The sequence below is a fragment of the Stenella coeruleoalba genome (genome assembly GCF_951394435.1).
Source record: "Stenella coeruleoalba genome assembly, chromosome: 13".
Classification (NCBI taxonomy): domain Eukaryota; kingdom Metazoa; phylum Chordata; class Mammalia; order Artiodactyla; family Delphinidae; genus Stenella; species Stenella coeruleoalba.
The window spans coordinates 56,058,212-56,083,402 of NC_137159.1; the positions used below are offsets into that span (position 1 = coordinate 56,058,212).

Consider the following 25,191-nt stretch of genomic DNA (forward strand, 5'->3'; position numbering starts at 1 on the left):
GACACAGCAAATTTAATTATTCTGAATCATTATGAGGCACTGGTAATCATGTTCAACATAATCAGCACAAACCTCTACTAGACTAAAAACATACAATATATAACAGTTGAGATGCTGGCCTCCTGTAGTTCAGTACTGCTCTAGAGAACAATTTTTTTTTTTGTAAATTCACTAAAGATGAAACACTTCTTGACTGACATCTCTTAATAAGTAAATTAAATATTGTTTCACTAAAATAACAAGGCAAGTTACTAGCTATTGGCCACTGCTTCAGCTTCACCCAGAATAATGAATTTGTTTACGGACTAGTCAGGGTTATTTTGTTTTAATTTCTTCCAAGCCTGGTAGGCTTCTTCATCTCAGTAGCAGTTGTATTTAGAACAAGTACCCATAATGGATTATTTTTCTAATGCACACAGCATAAAGAAATTTTCAGATCTACCATCAGAGTGCAGGAGAGAGTCCAACTTTTCAGAAGGCAGAGATACACTGTTAATGGAAAAATATCTAATATTTTGGGAATTGCTTTAGGTACTGGTGCCACATCCATATCCAATATTCTAATTAGAGTATAACATCTCTTTTTAATCCTAACTTTCTCAGAAGAATTCCTACAGATTGGCAAAGACTGAGAAAACTGTCAAAGGACAGATTTCTAGAAATGTCCAAAACATGAGGTTAGGAATGATCTCCACATTTTATCTTTAAATAATGTCTACTGAAAATGCCTTTATATGTCAGTATGGTACTGGGATAATTGAACACCCACATGCAAAAGAATAACAACTGTTGACAATGATGTGGAGAAACAGAACCCTCGTACACTGCTGGTGGCAGTGTAAATGGTGCAGTCACTTAGGAAAACAGTCTGGCAGTTCCTCAAAAGGTTAAACACAGTTACCATTTGACCCTGCAATTCCACTCCTAGGTATAACCCAAGAGAATGAAAACATGTCTACATGAAAACTGTTCACAGCAGCATTATTTATAATAAAAAGTGGAAACAACTTAAGTGTCCATCAACTGATGATGAACCGAATGTGGTATAGCCATACAAAGGGATGTTATTCAGCCGTAAAATGAAGTACTGATACATGCTATAACATGATGAACCTTCAACACCTGTGCTAAAGGAAAGACGTCAGTTTCGATGGATCACATAGTACATGATTCCATTTATATGAACTGTCCTGAATATGCAAATCATTAGAAAAAGAAAGAAGATCAGTGGTTGCTGGGAGGTTGTGGAAGGAGGAGGGAGAGAGTGACTGCTAATGGGCAGAGTTTCTTTTTGGAGTAATGAAAATGTTCTAAAATCAGATGGTGAAGATGGGTGCACAATCCTATGAATATGCTAAACCCACCAAATTGTGCACTTTAAACAGGTGAATTATATGGTATGTGAATGGTATCTCAATAAAGCTGTTATTTTGAAAATGCCTTTACAAATTTGAAAGCTTCAATTTTCACTTGCAGGAAAAAATTGTGAAAGGCAATCTATACTATTATGTAAATGCCTTTCCTTTTTAATTGTCTTTCATATTTATTGGGGACCAAAAGTCTGCTGAATTCTGCAGAGAATAAACCTCATATTGGTTCAATCGTAAATACATTCAGCTTCTCTGAACTGTGCATTAATAGTGATAACACTAAAGAGTACTAAGTGAAGTGAGTCAGAAAGACATACTATATAATATCACTTATATGTGGAATCTAAAATATGACACAAATGAACTTATCTATGAAACAGAAGTGAGAGAGTGGCATGGACATATATACACTACCAAACATAAGGTAGATAGCTAGTGGGAAGCAGCCGCATAGCACAGGGAGATCAGCTCCGTGCTTTGTGACCGCCTGGAGGGGTGGGATAGGGAGGGTGGGAGGGAGATGCAAGAGGGAGGAGATATGGGGATATATGTATATGTATAACTGATTCACTTTGTTATACAGCAGAAACTAACACACCATTGTAAAGCAGTTGTACTCCAATAAAGATATTTAAAAAAAATACACTCTGCATCTCTTATTAAAAAAAAAAAAGAAACAGAATGAGGGACATAGAGAACAGACTGGTGGTTGCCAAGGGGGAGGAGGGAGGGGGAGGGTTGGATTGGGAGTTTACGGTTAGCAGATGCAAACTGGTATATACAGAATGGATAAACTACAAGGTCCTATAGCACAGGGAACTATATTCAATGTCCTGTGATAAACCATAATGGAAAAGAATATGAAAAAGTATGTATATGTATGTATAACTGAATCACTTTGCTGTACAGCAGAAATTAACACAACATTGTAATTCAACTATACTTCAAAAATAAATTGAAAAAAACACATGTAGACTATTTTTCATTTAGAAATTTAAGTATTATACATAAAAACACCACAAATCGCCTTTTCCCATCAAGTGCAATGTCCTTACCAAAGACTTGAAAGCCTAGCACACAGGTGTATGTTGTCCAATCGATGTCCTTACAATCTGATCGATTCCTGATTAGTTTGCAGCCATTTGGAATGTCCCCTTTAAATTTAGAAACAGGAAGTATAATCACAGTGCTAGTGTACAAATGTATTTGAAAATGCATCTTGACTCAAACTAGCCATGTTTACTTGTATTTATAATCTATACACTGAAAATGTTAAGACACACTTGAAAAGAAAGTGTTTAACACGGTTTATAGAACTATAAACTGTTTCCCACTGAAGTTGTTTTGTCTTTAAAATGCGTAAATGCCCATCCATTGTACTCCTTCCTGCCTCCAGGAAAAGTTGTTAAATACAGAACCATTCAGAGCAGGATCAGTCCCCCTGAATAATTTCTCATGACATTCAAGTGAACTCATTACTTTGAGATTCTCATTCCTTAGCCAGCTCCAAGTAGCACATGCTTCTTCAGGTTAGAGGGGCCAGTGTGCAGTGGCTGCACAATTCAGAGTCCATGCAGCCTGCTCTTTACTGCCCCTGACAGACACATCTCAGCCGTATGTAATCATTCATACTTACAGTACAGAATCTCATAGTCTCCCGAGTTAGACATTATGTACTTGTTGTCTGGAGACCAGTCAAGGTGTGTGATATAGCTGGAATGTCCCTAGGAAGTAACACATCAACTATTAGAAAGCGTTTAGAGTTCTGAATGATAAATAGTCTCATAGTAGCCAGTACTGTCTTCTGAGTAGCCATTCACTGGGAATTCCTGAAGTAGAGAGAGCAGTACCATGGCCTCTGGAACTGAACAGGGCTCAGAACAGGTCTTTGGTTCTTTTTCACACTATCTTCTTGGGAGCTAGAACTGTGGAACTGAAGAGATCTGACCACAGTGGAAATGGTAGGCACTTGGAACCTGGGAGTATCCTGCTGGTCTCTCCATTTTGATACCAGCACCAAGTACTACCTGTGCTACACTTCCAAGAAAGACAGTCTCTTAAAAGACACTGAAACAGATACCACAACCTCAGGCCTTATTTCAAGTCACTAATGTCCCTAATTAGAGTGACTTCCTTTTTGATAATGAAGTATTGGTTCCATGTTGTGTACAAAAAGAGTACAGTTTTCCTGGGCTGCTGCTTCAGTACCCATGGCACATGGAGGTCTAAAAAAACTCCTATCTCCAAAGAATATTTTTTGGGAAAAGTTATCCAACATCACACTCCCTCCAAACAGCTGGATCCAATAATCATCTGACTCCTTAAACAAGAAGACAGTGATCTTTTTCTGCCTAGGTTTTTACTAACACCAGGAATTCAAACAAAAAAATTACCAAATGCCATATTTTGTTGGCTTCACATGTAAGCATTTGATTATTTCCAATAAACTGCAGATAAATCACACAGGTCTTACAGTTTACACCAAAGCTGACAGAGCCTCAAAAATCACTTTTATCTCCTACACTCTGTATTAAAACATTTAATTTCAATTGTACATTTTGAATTACTAGCTTTCTGCTCACATGGTTTTTATTTTTTTTTTTTTTGCGGTACGCGGGCCTCTCACCGCTGTGGCCTCTCCCGTTGCGGAGCACAGGCTCTGGACGCGCAGGCTCAGCGGCCATGGCTCACGGGCCCAGCCGCTCCGCGGCATGTGGGATCTTCCCGGACCGGGGCACGAACCCGTGTCCCCTGCATCGGCAGGTGGACTCTCAACCACTGCGCCACCAAGGAAGCCCATGGTTTTTATTTTTAAAGTTAATAAATTCAAAATACCTTAGGTGTAGTTTTCAGTGATTTTCACAAAGCATTTTAATTATTCCAGTAGCCTTCTGAAGCCAAATGACATAACCTAAAACCTCTCTGGAGCTATATCTCCACAAAAGTGCTGCATGGCAAATACCCACATTTATACATTTAAATGAATTTAAATTATGTGAATTTGAGACCTGTGAAGCTTCCTGAAGTCCCTGGAGATTAGCTGGTATGTCAGCAAACAGGTTGGGAGTCACTTGCGAGGCATGTGGGAGACCTCCCAACTTAACAAGAAATCAATTTCAATGCCAGAAAGACACATGTGGTTCTTGGGTATTTTCTGAATATGGCAGGAGGGTGGGGTTCACACAGATCTTTTCCATAGTGTTCATGGATCTGATGCCTGGCTCTGGAATCCAGAGAAGCCAGGCTTCTAAGATAAGAAAACTGGTGCTACATGAATGAAGGATTTAACCAGATTAATCATGTCAAAGTGTTTGAACCTTTGTGAAAATACTTTAATAGTATTATTTAGAAAAGCATCAAAGGCAACGTGTGGATACATAACATGCGTGTAATTCACATCTGTGTTGGACACAGCATATTTAGATGGTAAGTCAATATAAAGGATTCTCAAAGAGAACTCGAGCAGGAAAAGCCCCCAAATTTAGAAAAGACCTTCGGGAAAGTTATCAATTTATATTGGAAAACGAAGTGAGTATTTTTTCGCTGATGTGGAGTCCAATAAAGAAGCAAAGAAAAGAGTAGATGCAACTGTCTGTCGGGAGTCTATGGTGCTGCCTTCCCAGACCACCTCAGAGGACCCTTGTCTCACCCAACTCTTAGGCCACGCAAGGCACATACAAGACTTGGGGGAAAACACCCTCAAACGTCACCCCACAGGCACAGACACAGTTGGGAGCAAAAAGTACACCTCGCTGAACAGAAACAGAGTACTCTTAAGCTGATACTTTCATCACTGCCTTTAAGCAGCTGAATGGTGTAACCACAATAACAATCACAAGTGATGGTGCCTAAGAATAACTGGAAAAATAAGAAATATCTCAGCTGAATCTTTGTTAATCACATGGAAGGTTGTCATCTGCATCAGTGGTTTGCAACCGTGGCTGTATATTAATATTACCTGAGGAGTTTTCAAACAAGTACCAGAGGCCTTCAGTTAGGGGACTAACTTTTTTCCTAAGTAGGTATCCAGGTGTCCCCTCACCCTCTAGGGTAGTGACATCCAATGGACCTTTCTGCAGTGATGAAACTGTGTATCTGCACAGTCCAATGCAGAAGTAACTAGCCACCTGTGGCTTCTGAGTACTCAAAATGTGGCCAGTGCTCCCAGGAAACTGAATTGTATTTAATTTCGTAAACAAAGTTGTGGTTAGTAGCTGTGATGCAGGCTGAGAAGAGTCCACTGTCTCTCTACTGATTTGAAATACCTAAACTTCCACATAAACAGAGATTTGCTTTTGGACTCTCTTTTCTGTTCCATTAGTCTATCTGCCTATTCCCAGCCAACTGTGATAGTTTCGTGGTATGAGGAAAATTTCAGATGAACTTTAGAACCATTTTATCAAGCTCATAAATATTGTGCATCAAATTTAGAGAATAGTTTGTAGAGAACAGACATGTTTATGAAGTCTTTTCTTCTAGAAATATGTCTATTTTTTCATTTCTTAGTTTGTGTTTCAGCCATGTTTCACATAGCTTCCTGTGCTTTTCTTGCTAGGTCTATTCTCAAAGCATCACAGTTTTTGTAACTACTGCAATTAGGATTTTTTTCCCATCACATTTTTGACGTGCTTTGCTGGTGTGAGAGAAAGCTGACCTTTAGAGTGTGGACTGTAGAGTGTAGCCTGTCCAATCCAATCTTTAGACTGTAGATTTGTAGAGCATAGTTTATCCATTCCACATGCTCTTAAGTGCCCAGTTAAAACACTGTTATTTCCTAATCTCTTTTGCAGCTATGGGTGGCAGAAGTCACTGAGTGGGGCTTCCAGGAAAACTTTAAAAATCGACTTAGGAGGAAGAGTGTCTTTTTCCCCCTTGCTCTGTCCCCCTAGAACTAAGATGGGATGACTGGAATTCCAGCAGCACCTTATTGAGGATGATGGAGTAGAAAGAAAGAAGGACCCTGAGTCCCTGATGACTTCTTTTAAATAGGAACACATCCCTCATTTGTTGAAGCCACCAAGTATTGCAATATAATTCCTAACTGTTATGGTAATATTGAAATACGTACTGCATTAGTTTTATGGGTAATTTTCTTGGAGATTTCTAGGTAGACAGTTTTAAAAGTCTTTTACTCTTCTCTTTCTTATATATATTTTCATTCACCAAAATCCTGACCAAAAAACACTTATTTTACCAGCACTTCTTGCGTATTCTAACAGACTCTGTAATGCTTTTTTAGTATATCACTACAACTTCATTACACTCCATCTCCTGGGCTAAGATCTTTGAGTAGCAGTGTTAAAGGTATACAGGAACTGGAGTCAAACACAGAGCTATTATGTTGGCACTCAGGGACAGTTTCAACTGCTTGGTTACAATTTATTAGAGGGACACTTCCTAAAGGTCTAAGCCCAGTATGTTTCTGAAGCTATAGGGTCATTTAAATGTTAACTAGTAACAGGAAATATTGGAAACAAAAGAGAAAACAGCATTTGTATTTGGAACTCTGAGAGTAGGTCTAGTTGCCACATTTTAATCTTTACAACAATCCTATGAAAGTAGGAACTATTATAATCTCCAGTTTTAAGATAATAAAATTAAGACTCAGAGAAGTTAACTTGCCTAAAGTTGCAAACTAGTAAGCAGCAGAGCCAGCATTAACCCAGTTTTTTTTGTCCTGTATCATAGCAGACAACAGATAAAAGGAGTTAATATGAGACTATAAGACCAGCTGGTGGAAGCAGACAGCAAGAAGTGAGAGCTGGAAGCAAAGCACAGAACAGAAGATAATTAGAAAAGCAGAGTGGCTGAGCCTTTCATTATAGCCTCAAAGAGTACTATAAGCTTTAACAGTTCCTGAAGATATTTCAAAATAATACTTCATATGCTCTAAAGATAAAAGCTGCCTAACTGGAGAGGGCAAAGTGTCATGCAATTGATAAACTTGGCAGTTCTCAACACTTCCAAGGTCGTCTCATTATCCCATGTCCAACACTGCTCTTTCCTTTCTGCATCAGTTGCTGTACTCTGAAAGCACAGTACACTGATATACACACTGAAAAATCTGAGGCCTTTTTGTACCTTGGGAAGTCTGCTCTACTAAGAGTTAGGAGAACAGGGTTCAGGACCCAGATCTGCCACTATGTCAAGATGTGACCAAGGACAAGCCATTTATCTTCTCCGAAACTCAGTTTCTTCATCCGTAAAATGAGATCTAAGTTAAGTGCTATAGTGCGACCTGTAAAATTTTATGATTCCACAAGATTAAATTATATTTGATAATACTCTGTTTATTAAGACATGGACTTTTTTAAAAGGTTGGGGTAAAAAATAATTAAGAAAAATTTGGTGCCTGGTAGGGTAAACTTAAGTAATCTGAAAATTCCTTTCAGTGGAATATTTCATTTGATCATGCTGTACAATGAGGCACTATTATACTACTATTCCCAAGTATTAAGATAATAAATCGATTAAAAGATGTATTTAAATAAATTAATGGATATTGATTCATAATTTTTGTCGAAGTAAATGAAAATATTTTGGATAAATTATAAAACTATAAAGTTGCTTGTAGATCAGTTTATAGGCTGGTTTTAGCACATGGTACAAAATACGCCCCATCCCCCCCCAAAAAAGCAAAAAGCAAATAAACAAAAAAAAAGCAGTAAGTCTCTTCTCTGAATAGAAAATGGCCTGGGTTTTACTTTTGTATATACTTTTAAAAATTCATTCTTTTATTCATTCCCCTAAAACTCTTTTGTGATAAAGACTGTTAAAGGGGGATTTCCCTGGTAGTCCAGTGGTTAAGAATCCATCTTCCAATGCAGGGGATGCTGGTTCAATCCCTGGTAGGGGAACTAAGATCTCACATGCTGCGGGGCAACTAAGCTCATGTACCACAACTACAGAGCCCATGTGCCGTAACTACAGAGCCCACGTGCCACAACTAGAGAGAAGCCCGCGTACCGCAACTAGAGAGAAGCCCGCGCACTGCAACCAAGACCTGACGCAGCCATAAAAAATAAAATAAATATTAAAAAAAAAAGACTGTTAAAGGATCTGTGCCACTAATTCATCAAGTAATTTGCTAATCCTAAATTGACTGGTAACATAGATACCAACTACCTCATTTTCTATAAATTCATAGTTAACATATACTGAGTACTTTTTATTTGCCAAGCACTATTGTAAGTATTTTATATGCCTTAACTTGTTTTAATCCAGTGAAGTAGAAAGTACTACTATCTTCACTTTACAGATGAGAAGACTGAAGTAGAAGGTTTAAATAACTTGCCCAAGGTCACATTTGTGGGTGGTAAAACAAGAGTTAAAATCCAGGTAGTCTGATCCCAAGTTCATGCCCTTTAGCCATTATGCTATACTTCCTGCCTCTCTCATCCTGTTCTCAGCTTGAATGCGTACTTTTTGAGGACCATGAGCAAATCTTATGCAAATCCCCAGGGCCTAGAACATTCCCCTAGTTAGCAGACTGCCTGCCATAAGATAAGTACTATGTCTAGAATTGAATCTAATCTTCATCTTAAAATGATAAACTAATCAATCAGAAATGCAGTAAATTAAAGGAAATATGCTTCTATTAATTCTCTTAATACAGACAAACCTCCATATAAATTATGTTTAGTGCTAGAGAGGTCACCTAGGAAATTGCAGAGTGTCAAGGATGGGCAGGATCATGGGACATTGAGATTAAAATGTTAGAGATACCCTTCCATTTCTGACTCACTCCATTTTAAAAAAGCATTGTTTTCTAAGGATTTCCTAAGAAAATAGCTTTGATTTAAGAAACTGCATTAAAACTAGTAGTCAGAGAGAGAGAGGTAACAATATTAAACTCTCATCAAAGGAGAAACCTTTCTAGAGCATACAGGGAACTGCAAGATTCTACTGTCAGGTAATTTCAGTTTCAAAGATAGAGATTAAATTTTAAATCTGCTAAGTTTAAAGGTGATACATCAATGTAAACATTTAACTCTCTTTTTACAGAAATAAAATTTTCCAACAATTTTATAGATTGACTTCACTACTTACAGTGCACTTTCCATGTCTGCTATACTTTCTTCCATTTTCTGAGACTACATAGAGGTAAATAAAGTTGTCATGAGACCCCACAGCCAGGAAGGTGCCATCTGGAATGAAACAGGAAAAAATGTTGAATATAGAAATACACTGATAGGTTTATTTACTGTCACTTTACTGGACCTACACCAAATGGTATTTTACAAATGTTGTTAAATCTCATCAACTTAACTATTCTTTGGTGTTTAATGAATGACTCCTTCCATCACTAAACATACTTGAAAACCAAATGGTCATCTGGTTGAGTACACAATCCCTTCTTGCAAATGCTCACGGGCCTTGGACTCTTCCCTTAGTCTCATCTCCTTCTAGTTAGCGACAGACTGGCCCCAGGGAGGTTAACCTACTTTTATGGGTCTAAGTATACAGTATTCATATGGCAAGCTGAGTGTACAATTGCTCATTTCAGCTGAGGACATGTGATCTCTCCAACTACAGGGTCCATTCTCTTGGGAAAGGACCATATTCTCTCACAAAGGACCATTGTACTCACCACGTAACAGATGGTCAATAAAGTCCATTTGATCTTTGGGTTTTAAATGCTACATCTGCAGTAGTTATTTGCTATTACAGCATTGAAAAAAGCCAAACCAAGACAGAAAACCTTTTCTGCTTCAAGACAACTCTTGCCAAGCTTAGAGCTTGAAGCAAATACTTTTCCTTCCTTGTTCAACACAGAGAATAGCATTCTGAGCTTCCTCTGAAATGACTCAGAAGAAATCAAAAAGATCATTTGGACTCCACACTGACCCAACAACTACTGGAATATATTTTTGAATATAAGAAAATGTCACTCGAACTAACTCCAGGGAAGAATTATGTGGATCAAAACCATATTAATAGCGGGAAAAAGGAACCGACTATCATGGAAACTTAATTAACATTTTGAATAAAGTATGAAAAGAAGTATTCAAAGTAGCTAAACGAATTGATCAAATTCATGAGTTGCTGAGTACTTTATCTAATTAACAGACCAATCATTACTATGTAACCAGTAAAAATCAAACTAGATTTTAAAGAACTTGAAGGGCCTATAAAATTTGTATATTTTGAATATTATTATAATTTATTTTCTATTATCTTATATACAAAGAAAAGGTTGCTAAATAGATTAACATTCAGCCTAATACAGTACCTATTCAAAATTCTAAGTATTTGTAGTTCCAAAAAAATGGGATTTGATTGCACTGTATTATTCTGTTTTCAATTGCAAATGCAGTTGTAACAGTTTGTTCTAAATTTATGTTTGCTTGATGATTTAGAATGTTGTTTAACTTTAGCAGATCTTTTGCAGTTTCCTGCAGCAGAATTTAATCTAATGTTGGGGGAAACATATTCAATACTTAACAACTCTAGAGAGTAGAGAAAAAAGTAGTCAGCTTTACTGGAAGTGAAAATATGCAATTACAGAGAAATGCTGTAAATGCCAGGAGTGGGAGTAAATCTGCCTACCTAATGAGTAGCGCATCACAGAGAGCTGTTCATTCCCGTCTGTGTGGATAGAAACTAGATCTCTGGTTTCTGCATCCAGAACAAACCACCTGTTAAGAAGTAAAAAATCAAAAATTTTCTCAGATATTATAGCATTTATAGAAAAAAAAAAAGGTTGCTGACTTTTTCTTCCTTTTAAAAGAAAAAGAAATTCTAATAATGCCCTTAAGCTGGACGTGTTTCCCTTTTCTAACAAAGGATGAGTGCAAAATGTTGCGAGATACAATATAAATATACTTATACGGGCCTAGGCATGTTCTCATTTCTATTTAGGTATTCACTGAATGCCGATGATGTCTCTTTTCGAGGCACTGTCCAAATAGAAAATGACAGGATTATCAGTGTCCTTGAAGATTACACTAGAGCCAGGAAAAAGGAAATGAGCCAATTAAAACAACGATTAAGCGCCAATCTCACCGATGGTGACTACATACAGCAGAAGAACTCACAGAAGGGAAATGAATAGCAGACAGAAAAAAACCTTCGGGGAGGATGTAGAATATGAGTTGAGCTGAATGTTGAGGGAAAGAAGTAGAGGCAGTTGAGGCAGGAGGAGTGACAGCTGCACTGCCATGGAGGTGGGAAGGAGCATGGACAGTATGATGGTGGGAGGGAAAGGCAGAGGGCCATTCATTTGGTGAGAGTTCAAAGGGACCAGCAGGGGGCACTCCTCCTCTCCAGTACCCCCTGCACATGCAAGCTCTAAGTTCTTTGAAAAACACGTCTTCATTCACATTTACAGGAAAAGTCAAAATGTAAAAAGCCTCTGGACAGGTAAAACAATGACTTAAATCCAACTACAGAATAAGTGACTCTTATCAAACCCTGTTCTAAGAGCACCTGAAGGACGAGATGGTACTTCAGAAGAGCATGGTGAGATACTGGGTACAAAGCAAAGACTGGGAATTAGGAAGGACAACTAAAGGATAGATAAGGGAGAGGAGGGCAGGTTATGGACAGCACACACAGTTAGTTGGAGGAGTTTGGAGGTGAGCACTGCCTGGCTCAGAGCAGGCACTAAAATAAATATTTATAGAATGTACAAATGAACAAATAGAAGATAAGTCTCGAACCTGACAAATGCAAAGGTTTAGCAAGAATTATGTGGCAGCAGTGCAGTGTGTAGGAAGAAGTGGTTGGGGTGGCAACAATGGAACAGGAGCAGAAAATTAAAATCACTGTCTTAATCTCATGGAACTGGATGGGACAAAAGAGCAGCAAGTTTTGCTTCTAATTATTCAGATGGAAAAATTCCACCACTAAATTCAGTAACAGCAATCGTAACGACAGTCCCTTTTAATTTGGAAGCATTATAAATAATATCTGGACAGAGACCACTATGCCTTCAGATAAAAAGAAGTATTAGGGCTTCCCTGGTGGCGCAGTGGTTAAGAATTCACCTGCCAATGCAGGGGACACGGGTTCGAGCCCTGGTCCGGGAAGATCCCACATGCCGCGGAGCAACTAAGTCCATGAGCCACAACTATTGGCCCATGCGATACAACTACTGAAGCCTGTGCACCTAGAGCCCGTGCTCCACAACAAGAGAAGCCACCACAATGAGAAGCCTGCGCACCGCAATGCAGAGTAGCCCCCGCTTGCCGCAACAAAGACCCAACACAGCCAAAAATAAATAAATAAATAAATAAAAGAGAAATTTTAGGAGACAGTAAAGGGCTTAAAAGAATTAAAAAAAAAGAATAGTGATGTTGCTTAACATGCCTTCGTATATTCAAGGTAGAAGATAAAAAACTAAAGGATCCTGACTCTTCACCTATCACTGAAATCCCTTTCTAATTAAACATGTTCATGAATGAATTAGTAATTTGTGAGTTATGGGTTGAAACTTCTACGTAGCTAACCTAATTCATAAATTCTGTCTTCTACTCAGGTAAGAGAAATAGCTTCTATCTGTGAATACTTGAGTTTATTAAAAGCCAATTATTAGCAGGAAATTGGCACTTTGAAACCCTGCGCTGAATGTTTGATCATTTCCACTTCAAAAGGTGCATGAAGAACATATCTTATTGCAACTGGACAGCATCCACAGATTATAGGTTTCTTCTGAGAATGTAATTCATTAATCAATTTTTATGGCTGCCACCATGGAACTCCTAGAGCCAAGAAATGCCAAAGCTGATGCCAAGTGAACCACCTTTTCAGAGTAAGGAAACAAAATATTCCAACTTGGACTGAACAGACATACCTAAAGAACAATGAGACACAGCACCGCTCTGTAGGTATGAGGTTTCAAGTTTTTAATGAGTTTATAGAAACTTTACTATACTTTCTTAGGCATTTAAAATCACCAATTTTTATTTTGGAGAAGCCTCAACTGATACTATTTCCAGTTCAGTTTAATCTTCCTATGGAAACTGCAAACAATTTTATCTCTTTGAAAACTCCCTTTAAAAGTAATAAAAAAAGGAATTCCCTGGAGGTCCAGTGGTTAGGACTCTGTGCGTCCACTGCAGGGGGCACGGGTTCAATCCTTGGTTGGGGAACTAAGATCCTGCACACCGCACAGTCAGCCAAAAAAAAGTAATGAAAAAACCCAGAATGTCTGTTGGTATAATATGTAGAAACCTAAAACTCTGAGTCATTTACTGGTTAGAGATGGCAGCTCTCAAAAAAGAAAAAAAAAAACCAACAACAAAACCCTACCTACTTTTTCTATTTCTTTAATTACATATCAGAGATTAATTCTTCCACTTTTGGCAAGGAATTTTTAGTAATAATAACTTTGCTGTTAAAAGTATACAACTTCCATATGGATCCCCAGCAATAATTTTAAAGCTCCCACCCTTTTCACTGCATGAATTACGTTCTACCTTCAGAAAAGACTTTCTGGCTCAGGACCTCTATCCTTAACAGAAGTATGGAGAGGATTACAAATCCTTTAGCATAGGGAATTTTCTAGAAATAAATATTAAGTTTTCACTGTGCTCACCTGCATTCTCATTCTAGTCTAGATTATACACATTGAAACCAAGCTTCTGCTTTAAGGTAATTTGCAATCATTACGGGGCTCTATAGGGCCTAAAGGACTTAAAGAATCTTTCTAAATGTCATTGCTCAGCATCAGAGATGGGAAATCTTTGGCCATATATTTAAACTAATCTGACTTGTGAGTCAAGTACCCATACACAGTACCACCATTAACTAGATGACTTTTTAAAAAAGACACTTACTGATTTCTTTAGTGGCAAAAAGAGAATCATAAGATTTCAGAGCTGGAAAGTATCATACTTTACAGTCCCTAAATGAATATATATGTGTTCATAATAGGAGTTAAAAAATATTCATCATAATATAAAGTGTATCCTCTGGGTGGCAGGTTTATAACTTTTTCCCAACTGCTTTTATGAAGCTTCTCCTTATAAGAATAGGAATGTGGCTTTTATAATCGGAAAAACATAAAGTCAAAGTCAGGGGAAAGAAAAGCCCAATTCAAGCCCAATTCAACCCTCTTATTTTACAAATAAGAACACTGAAATCCCATGATATCAAAACACTTGGCCAGTCATCAACCAACTAGTTAGTGGCAGAGCCAGGATAGAGCTTCTAGCCCTTGGGCTTTTCACTACATCACATCAGGGAAGGGTGTGATCCCATGGAAAGTGCTCTCTCTGCCTGAGCTACACTAACATTCAGGATCTAGAGAAGAAAGAAGTCAGCAAAGGAGGCAGAATTGGCGTTTATAACCCAACCGGGGAGACGGAGTGAGTTCGTAAAGTGGTAAATAGTTTAAAGTAAAATGAATGACACAAGTTAAGGATTATGAGGTTTCAGAGCAGGGAGCAATCACTGAGGATGTGGGTGGTCTTGGATTTCATCACATCAAATGTGGCAAGGAGAGGTGGGATATAAATAGGTGGAGAGGGATAGGTAAGAAACTACAAAAAGGGCTGAGGTGTACCTGAAGGACAACGACTTAACCATTCTCGCTGGAATGGTGAGGGGAAAGATTTTTAATGGGCTTTAAGGGCCAGGCTAAACAAGTTTGGATTCCACTGTTTAGCAATCAAGAGGCCTTTAGGAATGTTCTAGTCCAGTTAGCTCATAGTTTCTTGTGTTTGCTCAATCCATTCCTCCTGCTTGATATAAGCTCCTAACTCTTCACTGCTTCTTCAAAATCTCAGAACTCTGTCAAGGCAGGACCAATTCCACCTCCTCTGTGAAGTGTTCTCTGACCACTCAGGCTCACAGTAATTTCTCTGTTGATCTTCAAGCATTACTGCCTGTTTATGCAAGTAAACTACTGATATGACATGCTCTATATCTTTTTATGTAGTATCTAATTAGGTTATAAGCTATTTGGGGTAGAGACCATGTCTTATATAATATTTCTTTGTGCCACTCACTGCATCTAGTGCTTTACAACTTGTAGGAGCACAGAGTGACTCCGAACTGGAATTATAACAAGGCAGAACTCAAGGAGATTCATGCTGATAGAGTTCAAAGACACTGTACACCCTGGGAAATGAGCTCTGGAGTACCGATGGGCCAAGTTCAGCAACATCAAATTACAGAGGGAAACAAGCCATTCTTTTCTAATTAGAAGTTTTCTCTTTTAATTATGTCTAAGAATAAAGTCTCAGCTAGTGCTAATATGTCTTTAACATCTCCCTTCTGAGCTAAAGGAGCATTTCTTACACTCAGAACCTTTCTAGTCAACAGTAGAATTTGGTAACAGTACTTCAGCTACATTGCTGGTTTGCCAAGGTTACAGTCATCATCAAAACTAACCTTTAAAAATTGTATAAAAAATTCAAAAAAAAATGATGAGTAGAGCTGGATCACTTAAGTCTCTCCAGGTCTAACGTTCTGTAATTCCACATCGAAAACTAAATCTAATTTTTTACCTTTCTGCTCACCAGGTGCATTTTCCCAGCTTGCTCTTCCTTGTCAAAGCTATTACTATAGATCAGAAACTTTGGGGTCTCTTTTGAAGTCACCTCTCTCAGTCTGCCCTCTCCCCTTTCCATTCCAGTATGGTTATATATAGTATGTTTTATATACTGACTCAAGTCCACGGATTTCTTTCTTTGAAACAATTTGAACTTTAATCTTTGCTTTTTATTCTCCCTACCATCATTTCAAGTCTATTGATTTCCCTACCTCTGGGTGTCTCACCTCCATTTACCAGCCTATAAAATGACTATGGCAAAAACTTCTTTCTTAAATAGTGTATTAGAATAGTGGTTTAGAAATAGAAATGGGTCCAACGAGGAAAAGAGTAAAGTTCTGTGCAAACTGCTTGGGGAATTTTGTCTGAGCTGACACCTGACATCCTGATGGGATGGCAAATATATTTGTGGTTTCTCTAAGGCCTGCAAGTGGTATAAAGATTAAAGCGCCTTTTGAGAAACTAGTTTCAAAAAAAAGGAAGGGAGGGACTTCTCTGGTGGCGCAGTGGTTGAGAATCTGCCTGCCAATGCAGGGGACACGGGTTCGATCCCTGGTCCGGGAAGATCCCACATGCCAGGGGGCAACTAAGCCCGTGCACCACAACTACTGAGCCTGTGCTCTAGAGCCCGCATGCCACAGCTACTGAAGCCCGTGCTCCACAATAAGAGAAGCCAAAGCAATGAGAAGCCCGCGCACCGCAACAAAGAGTAGCCCCCGCTCGCCGCAACTAGAGAAAGCCCATGTGCAGCAACGAAGACCCAATGCAGCCAAAAAATAAATAAATTAATATATACATATATAAATATTTATTTAAAAAAGGGAAAGGATGATTAATTGGGGTCTTGGAAAAATCAAGCAGAATGTATTTTACCAATAATTCAGAGATTATAAACTTTCAAATTCATAACGGCTCAGGTTCACATGTATTGTGAGCTTCATGAAGAACTTTAAATTCCATCAAGAAACACAAATTTAAAAAAATGGGAGAATGTTATATTTGAAAATGTGTGGTATGCCTAAGTGCAATTTATTAATTAAATGGCTTATATAGTCAGTGGTTCAACAAATCTAAAATTTCGATAACTAATGATTAACAATTACCAGTATATACTAATTTTTATCCATTTGTATGCTTTAAGGCTTCATTTCGGTTTAGGAGATATCAGGTCTTATTTAAAGCCTTATTGAAGTGCCAGTATTACCCTGGCAAAACCAAAGACATCACAAGAAAACTACAGACCAATGTACCTCAACAATATAGATGAAAAAAATCTTCAACAAAATACTAACATACTGAATCCAGTAATATATAAAAAGAATTCTATGCCATGACCAGGTAGGATTTATGTCTGGAACACAAGGTTGATTAGACATTTGAAAATCAATTAATGTAATACTCCATATTAATAAAGGACAAAAACCATGTTATTTCAATAGACTGGAAAAGGCAGCTGAAAAACCCAACACTCTTTCATGATTAGAAATTCTCAACAACAGAAAGAAAATTTGTCAATAGGATAAAGGGCATCTATGAAAAACCCACAACTAACATTATACTTAATGGTGAAAGGCTGAACGCTTTCCCTCTAAAATAGAGAACAAGATCAGGATGACCACTCTTGCCATTTCTATTCAATATTATACTGGAGGTTCTAGTCAGGACAATTAGGCAAGAAAAAGAAAAAACAATTCAGACTGGAAAGGAAGAAAACTATATTTGCAGATTACATGATCTTGTATGCAGAAAACCCTGAGGAATCCACTAAAAAAACTATTACTAAGAAAATAGGTCAGCAAAGGTGCAAGATAAAAGATCAATATATAAAAGGTAGTTGTATTTACATATACCAGCAATGAATATTCTGGAAATGGAAATGCAATTTCATTTAAAATGGCACCAAAAAAATGAAATACTTAGGTGTAATTTAACAAATGTGCAAATTTGTACCCTAAAAACATCTTTGAAAAAAACTGGAGACCTAAATAAATGTAAAACATCTCCTGTTCATAAATTGGAAGGCTTATTAAACTGTTAAAATAGTGACATTCCCAAATTGATCTATAAAGAGAAAAAACAATCCTTATCAAAATGCCAGCTGGCTTCGTTGTAGAAATTGACACGTTGATCTTAAAATTCATGTAGAATTCAAGGGATCCTGAATAGCTAAAACTGCTTTGAAAAAGAACAAAGTTGGAGGACTCACATTTCCCGATTTCAAAACGTACTGCAAGGCTATAATAATCAAGACTGTGGTACTGGCATAGGATGGACAGAGAGATCAATGGAATATAACTGAGAGTCCAGATAGAAACCTATATGTTTATGGTCAATTGATTCTTGACAAGGGTGTCAATATGATTCAGTGCAGAAAGAAAAGTCTTTTCAACAAATAGTGTTGTAACAACTGGATATCCACGTGCAAAAGAATGACGCTGGATATCTATACAAAGATTAGCTCACATCATATACAAAGATGAACTCAAAATGAATCACAGACTTAAAGGTAAGAGTTAAAACTATAAAATTCTTAGAAAAAAACCATAGGAATAAATCCTGAAGACCAAAAGACAGAGGAAGAATAGATAAATGGGACTATATTTTTATATAGTAAATTTATATAAATTATGTAATTTTTATTTAAAACTTCAGTGCAACAAATATTACCATCAAGAAAGTGAAAAGACAACCCTTGGAATGAGAGAAAATATTTGCAAATCATGTTACCTGATGAGGTACTGTATCCAGAATATATAAAGAGCTCTTACAACTCAACAATAAAAAAATCAATTCGAACATGAGCACAGGATATGAATAGACATTTCTCTAAAGAGGCTACACAAGTGGCCAATAAACACATAAAAAAGATACTCAACAGCATTAGCCATCAGAGAAATGCAAATCAAAACCACAATGAAAAAGTGCTTCACAGCCACTAGGATGGCTATAATCAAAACACAGGCAATAACAAGGGTTGGCGACGATGTGGAGAAATTGGAACCCTCATACTTTACTGGTAGAATTGTAAAATTGTGTAGCTGTTGTGGAAAACAATTTGGAAGCTCCTCAACATGTTAAACATAGTTAACTCTACTCCTTGGTATATACCCAAGAGAACTGAAGACGTATGTCCATACAAAAACTTATGTATGACTATAACTCAAGTGGTTATTTGAAGTATATCCACACAATGGAATATTTGGTGACAAAGGGAATGAAATGCTGACACATGCTATACAACATGGATGAACCTTCAAAACATTAGGTTAAGTGAAAGAAACTAGTCACAAATGACCACATATTATATAATTCTATTTATATGAAAGGTGCAGAATAGGCAAACCTATAGAAACAGAAAGTAGATCAGTTACTCAGGGCTGGAAGTGGGTGGGAGCAATGAGGAGTGACTGCTAACGGGTACAGGAATTCTTTTTGGGTTAATGACAGTGTTCTGAAATTGAGCTTGTGATGAAGGCTGCACAACTCTGTGAACGTCTTAAAAACTACTGAATTGTATACTGTAAATGGGTGAATTTTATGATATATGAATGATATCTCAATAAAGCTGTTAAAAAGACTCCTTACTATATGAGGATTAGCAATGTTAAGGAAGTACTATGTCCACTTAGGGCCATGCATTGAATTTTCTTCTCTTAGAAATATTAGTAACATATTCTTTTAAAATGATATTTTTTTAAATCACTGTGATAATTTATTCATACTTGTGCTTACTTCTTTTTAATTCTTTTTTTAAAACTAATTTAATTATTCATTTATTTTTGGCTGCATTGGGTCTTCATTGCTGCATGCGGGCTTTCTCTAGTTGCAGCGAGCAGGGGCTACTCTTCGTTGCGGTGTGCAGGCTTCTCACTGTGGTGGCTTCTCTTGTTGCGGAGCACGGGCTCTACGCACATGGGCTTCAGTAGCTGTGGCACGTGGGCTCAGTAGTTCTGGCTCGTGGGCTCTAGAGCACAGGCTCAGTAGTTGTGACGCATGGGCTTAGCTGCTCCGCGGCATGTGGGATTTTCTTGGACCAGGGCTCAAACCCGTGTCCCCTGCATTGGCAGGCAGATTCTTAACCACTGCGCCACCAGGGAAGCCCTTACTTCTTGACTACAAGAAGTAGAAGATTTCTACATATGGACATGAAGACATCTTTAAACATTTTGCTAGTCAGCTTTTCTGGATCATGAACAATTTGGACACGTGTTGTATTAAACTAACAACAACAAAAATCCTTGCCCTAAGTGTGACTTTTTTTAGGCTTAGGGTCAGTGATAATAATCTGAATGGCTACATTGAGGAATTTTCTGTTTTAGACAGTACAGCCACATATTCACAGATCCATGTAAAAAATAATAAAGGAGAAAGTTCTCTAAGAAACAACAGACTAACCAGATGTGAAACCAAAGACAGGAATTAAGTATAAAATGAACACTGATAACTACATCTCCCCTAGATTTTAAATAATCCCCAACTCCACACCAGAAAGGATTTTTTTTTCCACTTTTTATTTAGTTATCATATCACTTTCATTCATAAGGTGCTTTCTACTCGCAACTCCAAGAGGAAACAATTGGCTTAGCTTTAGCTTAAGTCACTTAAAGTAAGTGACTTTTCCTGTTAAGCTTGCTAATGATGACTTCACAGTAACACTAAATGTTAGAAAGTAACTTCAGTGCAATTTAATTACAAATTGGGGCAAACTGTATTTATGTGTATGTATATATTGCACATTCATCCAATGAAGTGGTGAGTCTTAATGATTCAAGTCCTTCTAACCCTTACTACTCCACTTGGTGTTTAACTCCTTCTTATACACAGTAAATGCTTTTAAAATACTATGTCAGCCAGTGATTTAACGTTCAAAGATAAACTTTCCTTATAATATTTCTAAGTAATGCTACAAACACCATAAGTACATCTCAAAGAGTACTGGTGGAGTAGTGGAAAGAGACAAGCTTTGGAACTATATAGAACCTGAGTTAAATCCCAGCTCAATCACAAGTGATTGAACCTCTATGGATCTTGGTTTCCTGTTTGTGCAAAGGAGATATTAATGAACATTCTGTTGCATTCTTGTGAAGACTTAAAGTACTATATGAAAAGAATTTAGTACAAGGTCTGTCATCAGATACTGAATACAGGGTGGCTCTTATTCTTACTACTTCATTGATTTTAGCATTTGTGATATTTGTTCAGCTGCCCCCAAAACAGATCTGACCTGCCATATGCCTGTTTAGTCCAACTTTAAGTAATAATCTATTACTGACATGTATTTTGGGGAAATCTGAGATAGTAAAGCCATCTGTATTTGCAAGTCATCACCTATTACTCTCCCAAGCAGCCTAATTCTAAAATTCCACTATTTCAGAACCACTCAAATAGCACCTCCAGTTACATGTCCACATTTCAAAGTTTATCTTTACCTTAAAGATCTATTTTTCCATGATGCTGAGCACTATATATGAGGAGGATTTTGAATATGTTTTGACTTTCTAGAGGTATTAATTTGTATCCAAGAGCCAAAGGGGAAAACTTGCTACAAAAAAACTTCACATTGTTAAATTTAGTTAGAATTAAATAAACTGGCTGATTTGAAATATTTGTTACATAAATAAAAATATTTATAGAAGTGTGTTCACAATATTTTCACTTCATTAGAAATCAGCATTCCATATTTTCTATGGGTTTAACTTTTGAAAATTTACTTTATCTTTTTCCTCTGCCTCTTTAAAAAAGAAATTAAGTTATTTGTGATGAGGGCTACTTACCAGCAGAGGCAATAAAAAGGACTCAATTAAAAAATACAGGTAATAATATATATTACCTAATAACCTTGGAAAGGTACTATACAATGTCTGCAAAGATAAGTAATTAATAACAATTTCAGGAAACATACCTTTACTTATCTACCTGTGTAGCATTTAAAGAAGAAAAAAGCTATAGCACAAACAAAAGCTCAACTGGGTTATTTCAGGTTCATTTTCCTTCCCTAAAAGATAACAAGAGAAATTTTCGATACCACAGAAAATTTCACAAAGGAGGTCAAGTCTGCTGAACTGTCACCTTCCTTAATGAAGACTATTCTGACCTTCCTATTTATCGTTTTGCAACTGCACCCCTTCCAGTTCCCTCTTCCTATGCTCAACCCTCCCCCACCATAGCTCTTCATTTGCTAACTTAATTAGTTATAATGCTTATTTTTCATTCTGCCTCCACCCCTGACACACACTAAAATGTGGGCTCCACAAGGGCAGGGATTTTTGCTTTGCACTCTGATGTAGCCTGAACACCCACAATAGTGTCTAACAAACGGTAGGTGCTCAAATAATTACTGAATGATTAAATGAGTATACATAAAAGAAAAGAACAAAAAGCATAAAACTGTGCCACTTAAAAGATTAATTTTCCAGATCAGATAGAGAACATTCCTGAATAATGGTTAAACATCCCACCACTTAGATTACTCAGCTCACATTTCCCTTAAAGACCCTACCTGCCTGAGTGCGTTCCTATGGCCACCACTGTGCCACTTGGATGAAAATCTGCACAGTGTCCTGGTTCCTAGAAGAGAGACAGACAACTGTTGGGGAGTACATGAGAAAGTCTCCCTAGATCTATGGGAATAGTGGCAAAACATATTTGAAAATAACTTGTTTCACATAAACATGAAATCTCAATCAACTTTACTGTAGCCAATGGTAATACCACATGGACTTAAGAGGAAAAAGGATTTCAGAGAAGGAAGGGGACATGCTGGCAGAGTGGTGAGGGGGAAGGACCACCAGCTTGTGGCTAGGCAGTGGAACAATGGTAAGGATAACAACAAACATTTGTACAGTTCTTTAGAGTCTGCAAAGAACGTGTACACACCTTTTAGGCTAGAAAAGGTGGATATCTGGGTGGGGTAGGGAAAAAACACAGTAAGAGACCAACTCAAAAAGAAGAGAGCAGAATCTGTTAGTGGGCAGTACTTACTGAACCCAACTGCACCACCACCAGAGACCTAAACATATCCATAACAATTAATACTTCATAAAGATGTGAAATATTTTTTATTTTTACTACTGAACCTGACAGAAAAACTGAGCTTCTGTCCTGTTAATTTGCTACTTTGGAGTGGGTTCATGTACTTTGTGACTAAACACTCTCCCTCCACCCCTTCCCCTTTACTGAACTATAGAAATACACTTGGTTTTAACCAATGCTGAGTCCTATTTGCTTTGCTGCTACCATCTGCCATTTTAGGGAGATTCTGTGGGAAGATTATAATCACATTCTGTTTTACTCACATCTACGAGCCTGGTCCATTCCAGCCTGTGTTCCACCGAGTTCCACATGCACACCTGTCTGTCCTGAGCACATGTCAAGAGCAAATCTTTGAAGGGATGTGTGGCAAGACCCCAAAGCTCATCAGTATGACCCTGAAAATGAAATACACCCATTGTTATAAGAAACAAAGAGTATCATCAAAAATACTCAGTTAATGGTTAAAATCATACAGCTTACCTGTACTTCTATTTGGAAGCCATCATTAAACGTTCCCCGTAAAATAAAGTTTCGTGATGTGCCTACCAAAAATTGATCTGCCTTTCCTTCTGCTACAGCTCTGATTGTTCCATACTGATCAGGAACCTAAAAAACATTGTGTAAAGTCACCATACACATACTAACATGCAATAATTACCACCTGAAGACCGTAGTTATAGCTGTATGCAATTATGTGGTAATAAATGACAGAATTCCAAATTTGAAAGTAATCTTATACTAATAAATTATTTGTTCAGACAATTACATTTTATTACACAGAAGTTACAATGCATTAACAACATTCTTTGGTTCAATTTTAAATTCATATTTTTATATGATTTCAAGAGTTAATGATTAGGAGTAGCGGATAAAGGAATAAGTTCTGATAGACCACATGAAGACTGTGATCTGGTTTTGTTACTTACTGGTTATATTATTCTGGGTAAGTCATTTAGCCTGAGACAAATTTCTTTATCTATAATATGGGGATATATCTTCTTGGAAATGAAACCCAAGAGCAGTACTATCAGAATCCTCTTTTTTAGAGAAGATTTTGTCTACAAAGCACGTTATGAGTAGAAAAGACTGAGCATAAATTCAAAATTTAAGTCACCAACAAACAGAAGCAATATTAAACTGAGTGAATTGCCTTTGCTCTGGCAATCATTGACTAAAATACTATTCTTAACCCATTTCACTTCCTGAGATCTCAGTTCAGTTAACAAACTTTCACTGAGCACATAATACCTGTCAGGTTTTATGGATACACTTGGTTCATGCAATGAAGCAGACACATATGTAGATAAATAGCAATTATCATTAAGCCCACTGTTATTATTTTCAAGTTTTAAAATTAAGCTGGTCATTTTGTATACCTTGGAGTAGGATATAGTTTTCAATGAATGTCTGTTAAATTTTAAGTTTACATGGTTATATTTTTGGGTCACTAAAAATATAATCTCAGAAATAAATAAGCAAATTAATTATTCTGCTGATTTTTCTTATTCTTTCAAACTATTTTGTTTAGTGAATAGTCCTTTTTTTTTTTTTATTTTGAGGGAATGAAATGACAAGAATGTGCACCAAATTTCTCAGAAAAGTGTAAGTTATCTCAATGTGGGACAAAAGACATAAGTTTAGAGGGTTTAATATTTAAAAATTTTTATGTTCCGTTTTCATCCTTACCTCTATTTCTCTTTCAGGATTCAGATCGTGATCCCACAGAATTATTTTTCTGTCTTTCCCGCCTCCAGTTAATAACATACCATTTCTCATCTGACAAAGTGTGAACACACTGCCATCATGAGCTTTGATTTGTTTGCTGATCTGATAAACACCTAATATGATGAGGAGTAAAATAAGAACGTGAGTGATAACATTTTCCATCAGATTTTAGAGTCTTTTTGGAAGAAAACTTTAGCAGAACTGTAGAGTGATTGCTGAATGACTCAACAATCAAAAACCTATTTTCAGCAAGTCTTCTGCAAGGCAGGTAGTAAAGCTTTAATACAACCTTTTGCATTTATGTCAATAATCAGTTACTCTGAAAATATTTCAAAATACATTCTTACAAAAAGGTAGACTAAAGCAGTGATAATTCCACAGACAACAGAGGGTATATTAACCTCAGAACTTTACTGCCTTTTATAATCATCTTACATGGTAGTTAGGGTAGGTATTATTACTCTTCTGATTTTAGAACTAAGGACATAGGTATAGAATTGGCTTAGCCAATACCACACAGTTAGCTAGTGACAAAGCTGTGACTAGGACTCAAGTCTCTTTACTCAA

General features: G+C 37.2%; 1 protein-coding gene across 5 annotated transcripts in view; it reads right to left on the reverse strand.

The window, feature by feature from the left end:
- EML4 (EMAP like 4) overlaps window positions 1–25,191 on the reverse strand; it is a 154,352-nt gene that overhangs the window by 4,414 nt on the left and 124,747 nt on the right. For all 5 annotated transcript variants that reach the window (XM_079940524.1, XM_079940525.1, XM_079940527.1 and 2 more), the window contains 8 exons: window positions 24,586–24,737; window positions 23,380–23,505; window positions 23,163–23,294; window positions 22,367–22,434; window positions 10,920–11,008; window positions 9,420–9,517; window positions 3,007–3,094; window positions 2,426–2,524 (listed from right to left, as the gene is read on the reverse strand). In XM_079940524.1, coding sequence (XP_079796650.1) covers window positions 2,426–2,524; window positions 3,007–3,094; window positions 9,420–9,517; window positions 10,920–11,008; window positions 22,367–22,434; window positions 23,163–23,294; window positions 23,380–23,505; window positions 24,586–24,737 — 852 coding nt within the window. The remainder of the gene's footprint in view (window positions 1–2,425; window positions 2,525–3,006; window positions 3,095–9,419; window positions 9,518–10,919; window positions 11,009–22,366; window positions 22,435–23,162; window positions 23,295–23,379; window positions 23,506–24,585; window positions 24,738–25,191) is intronic.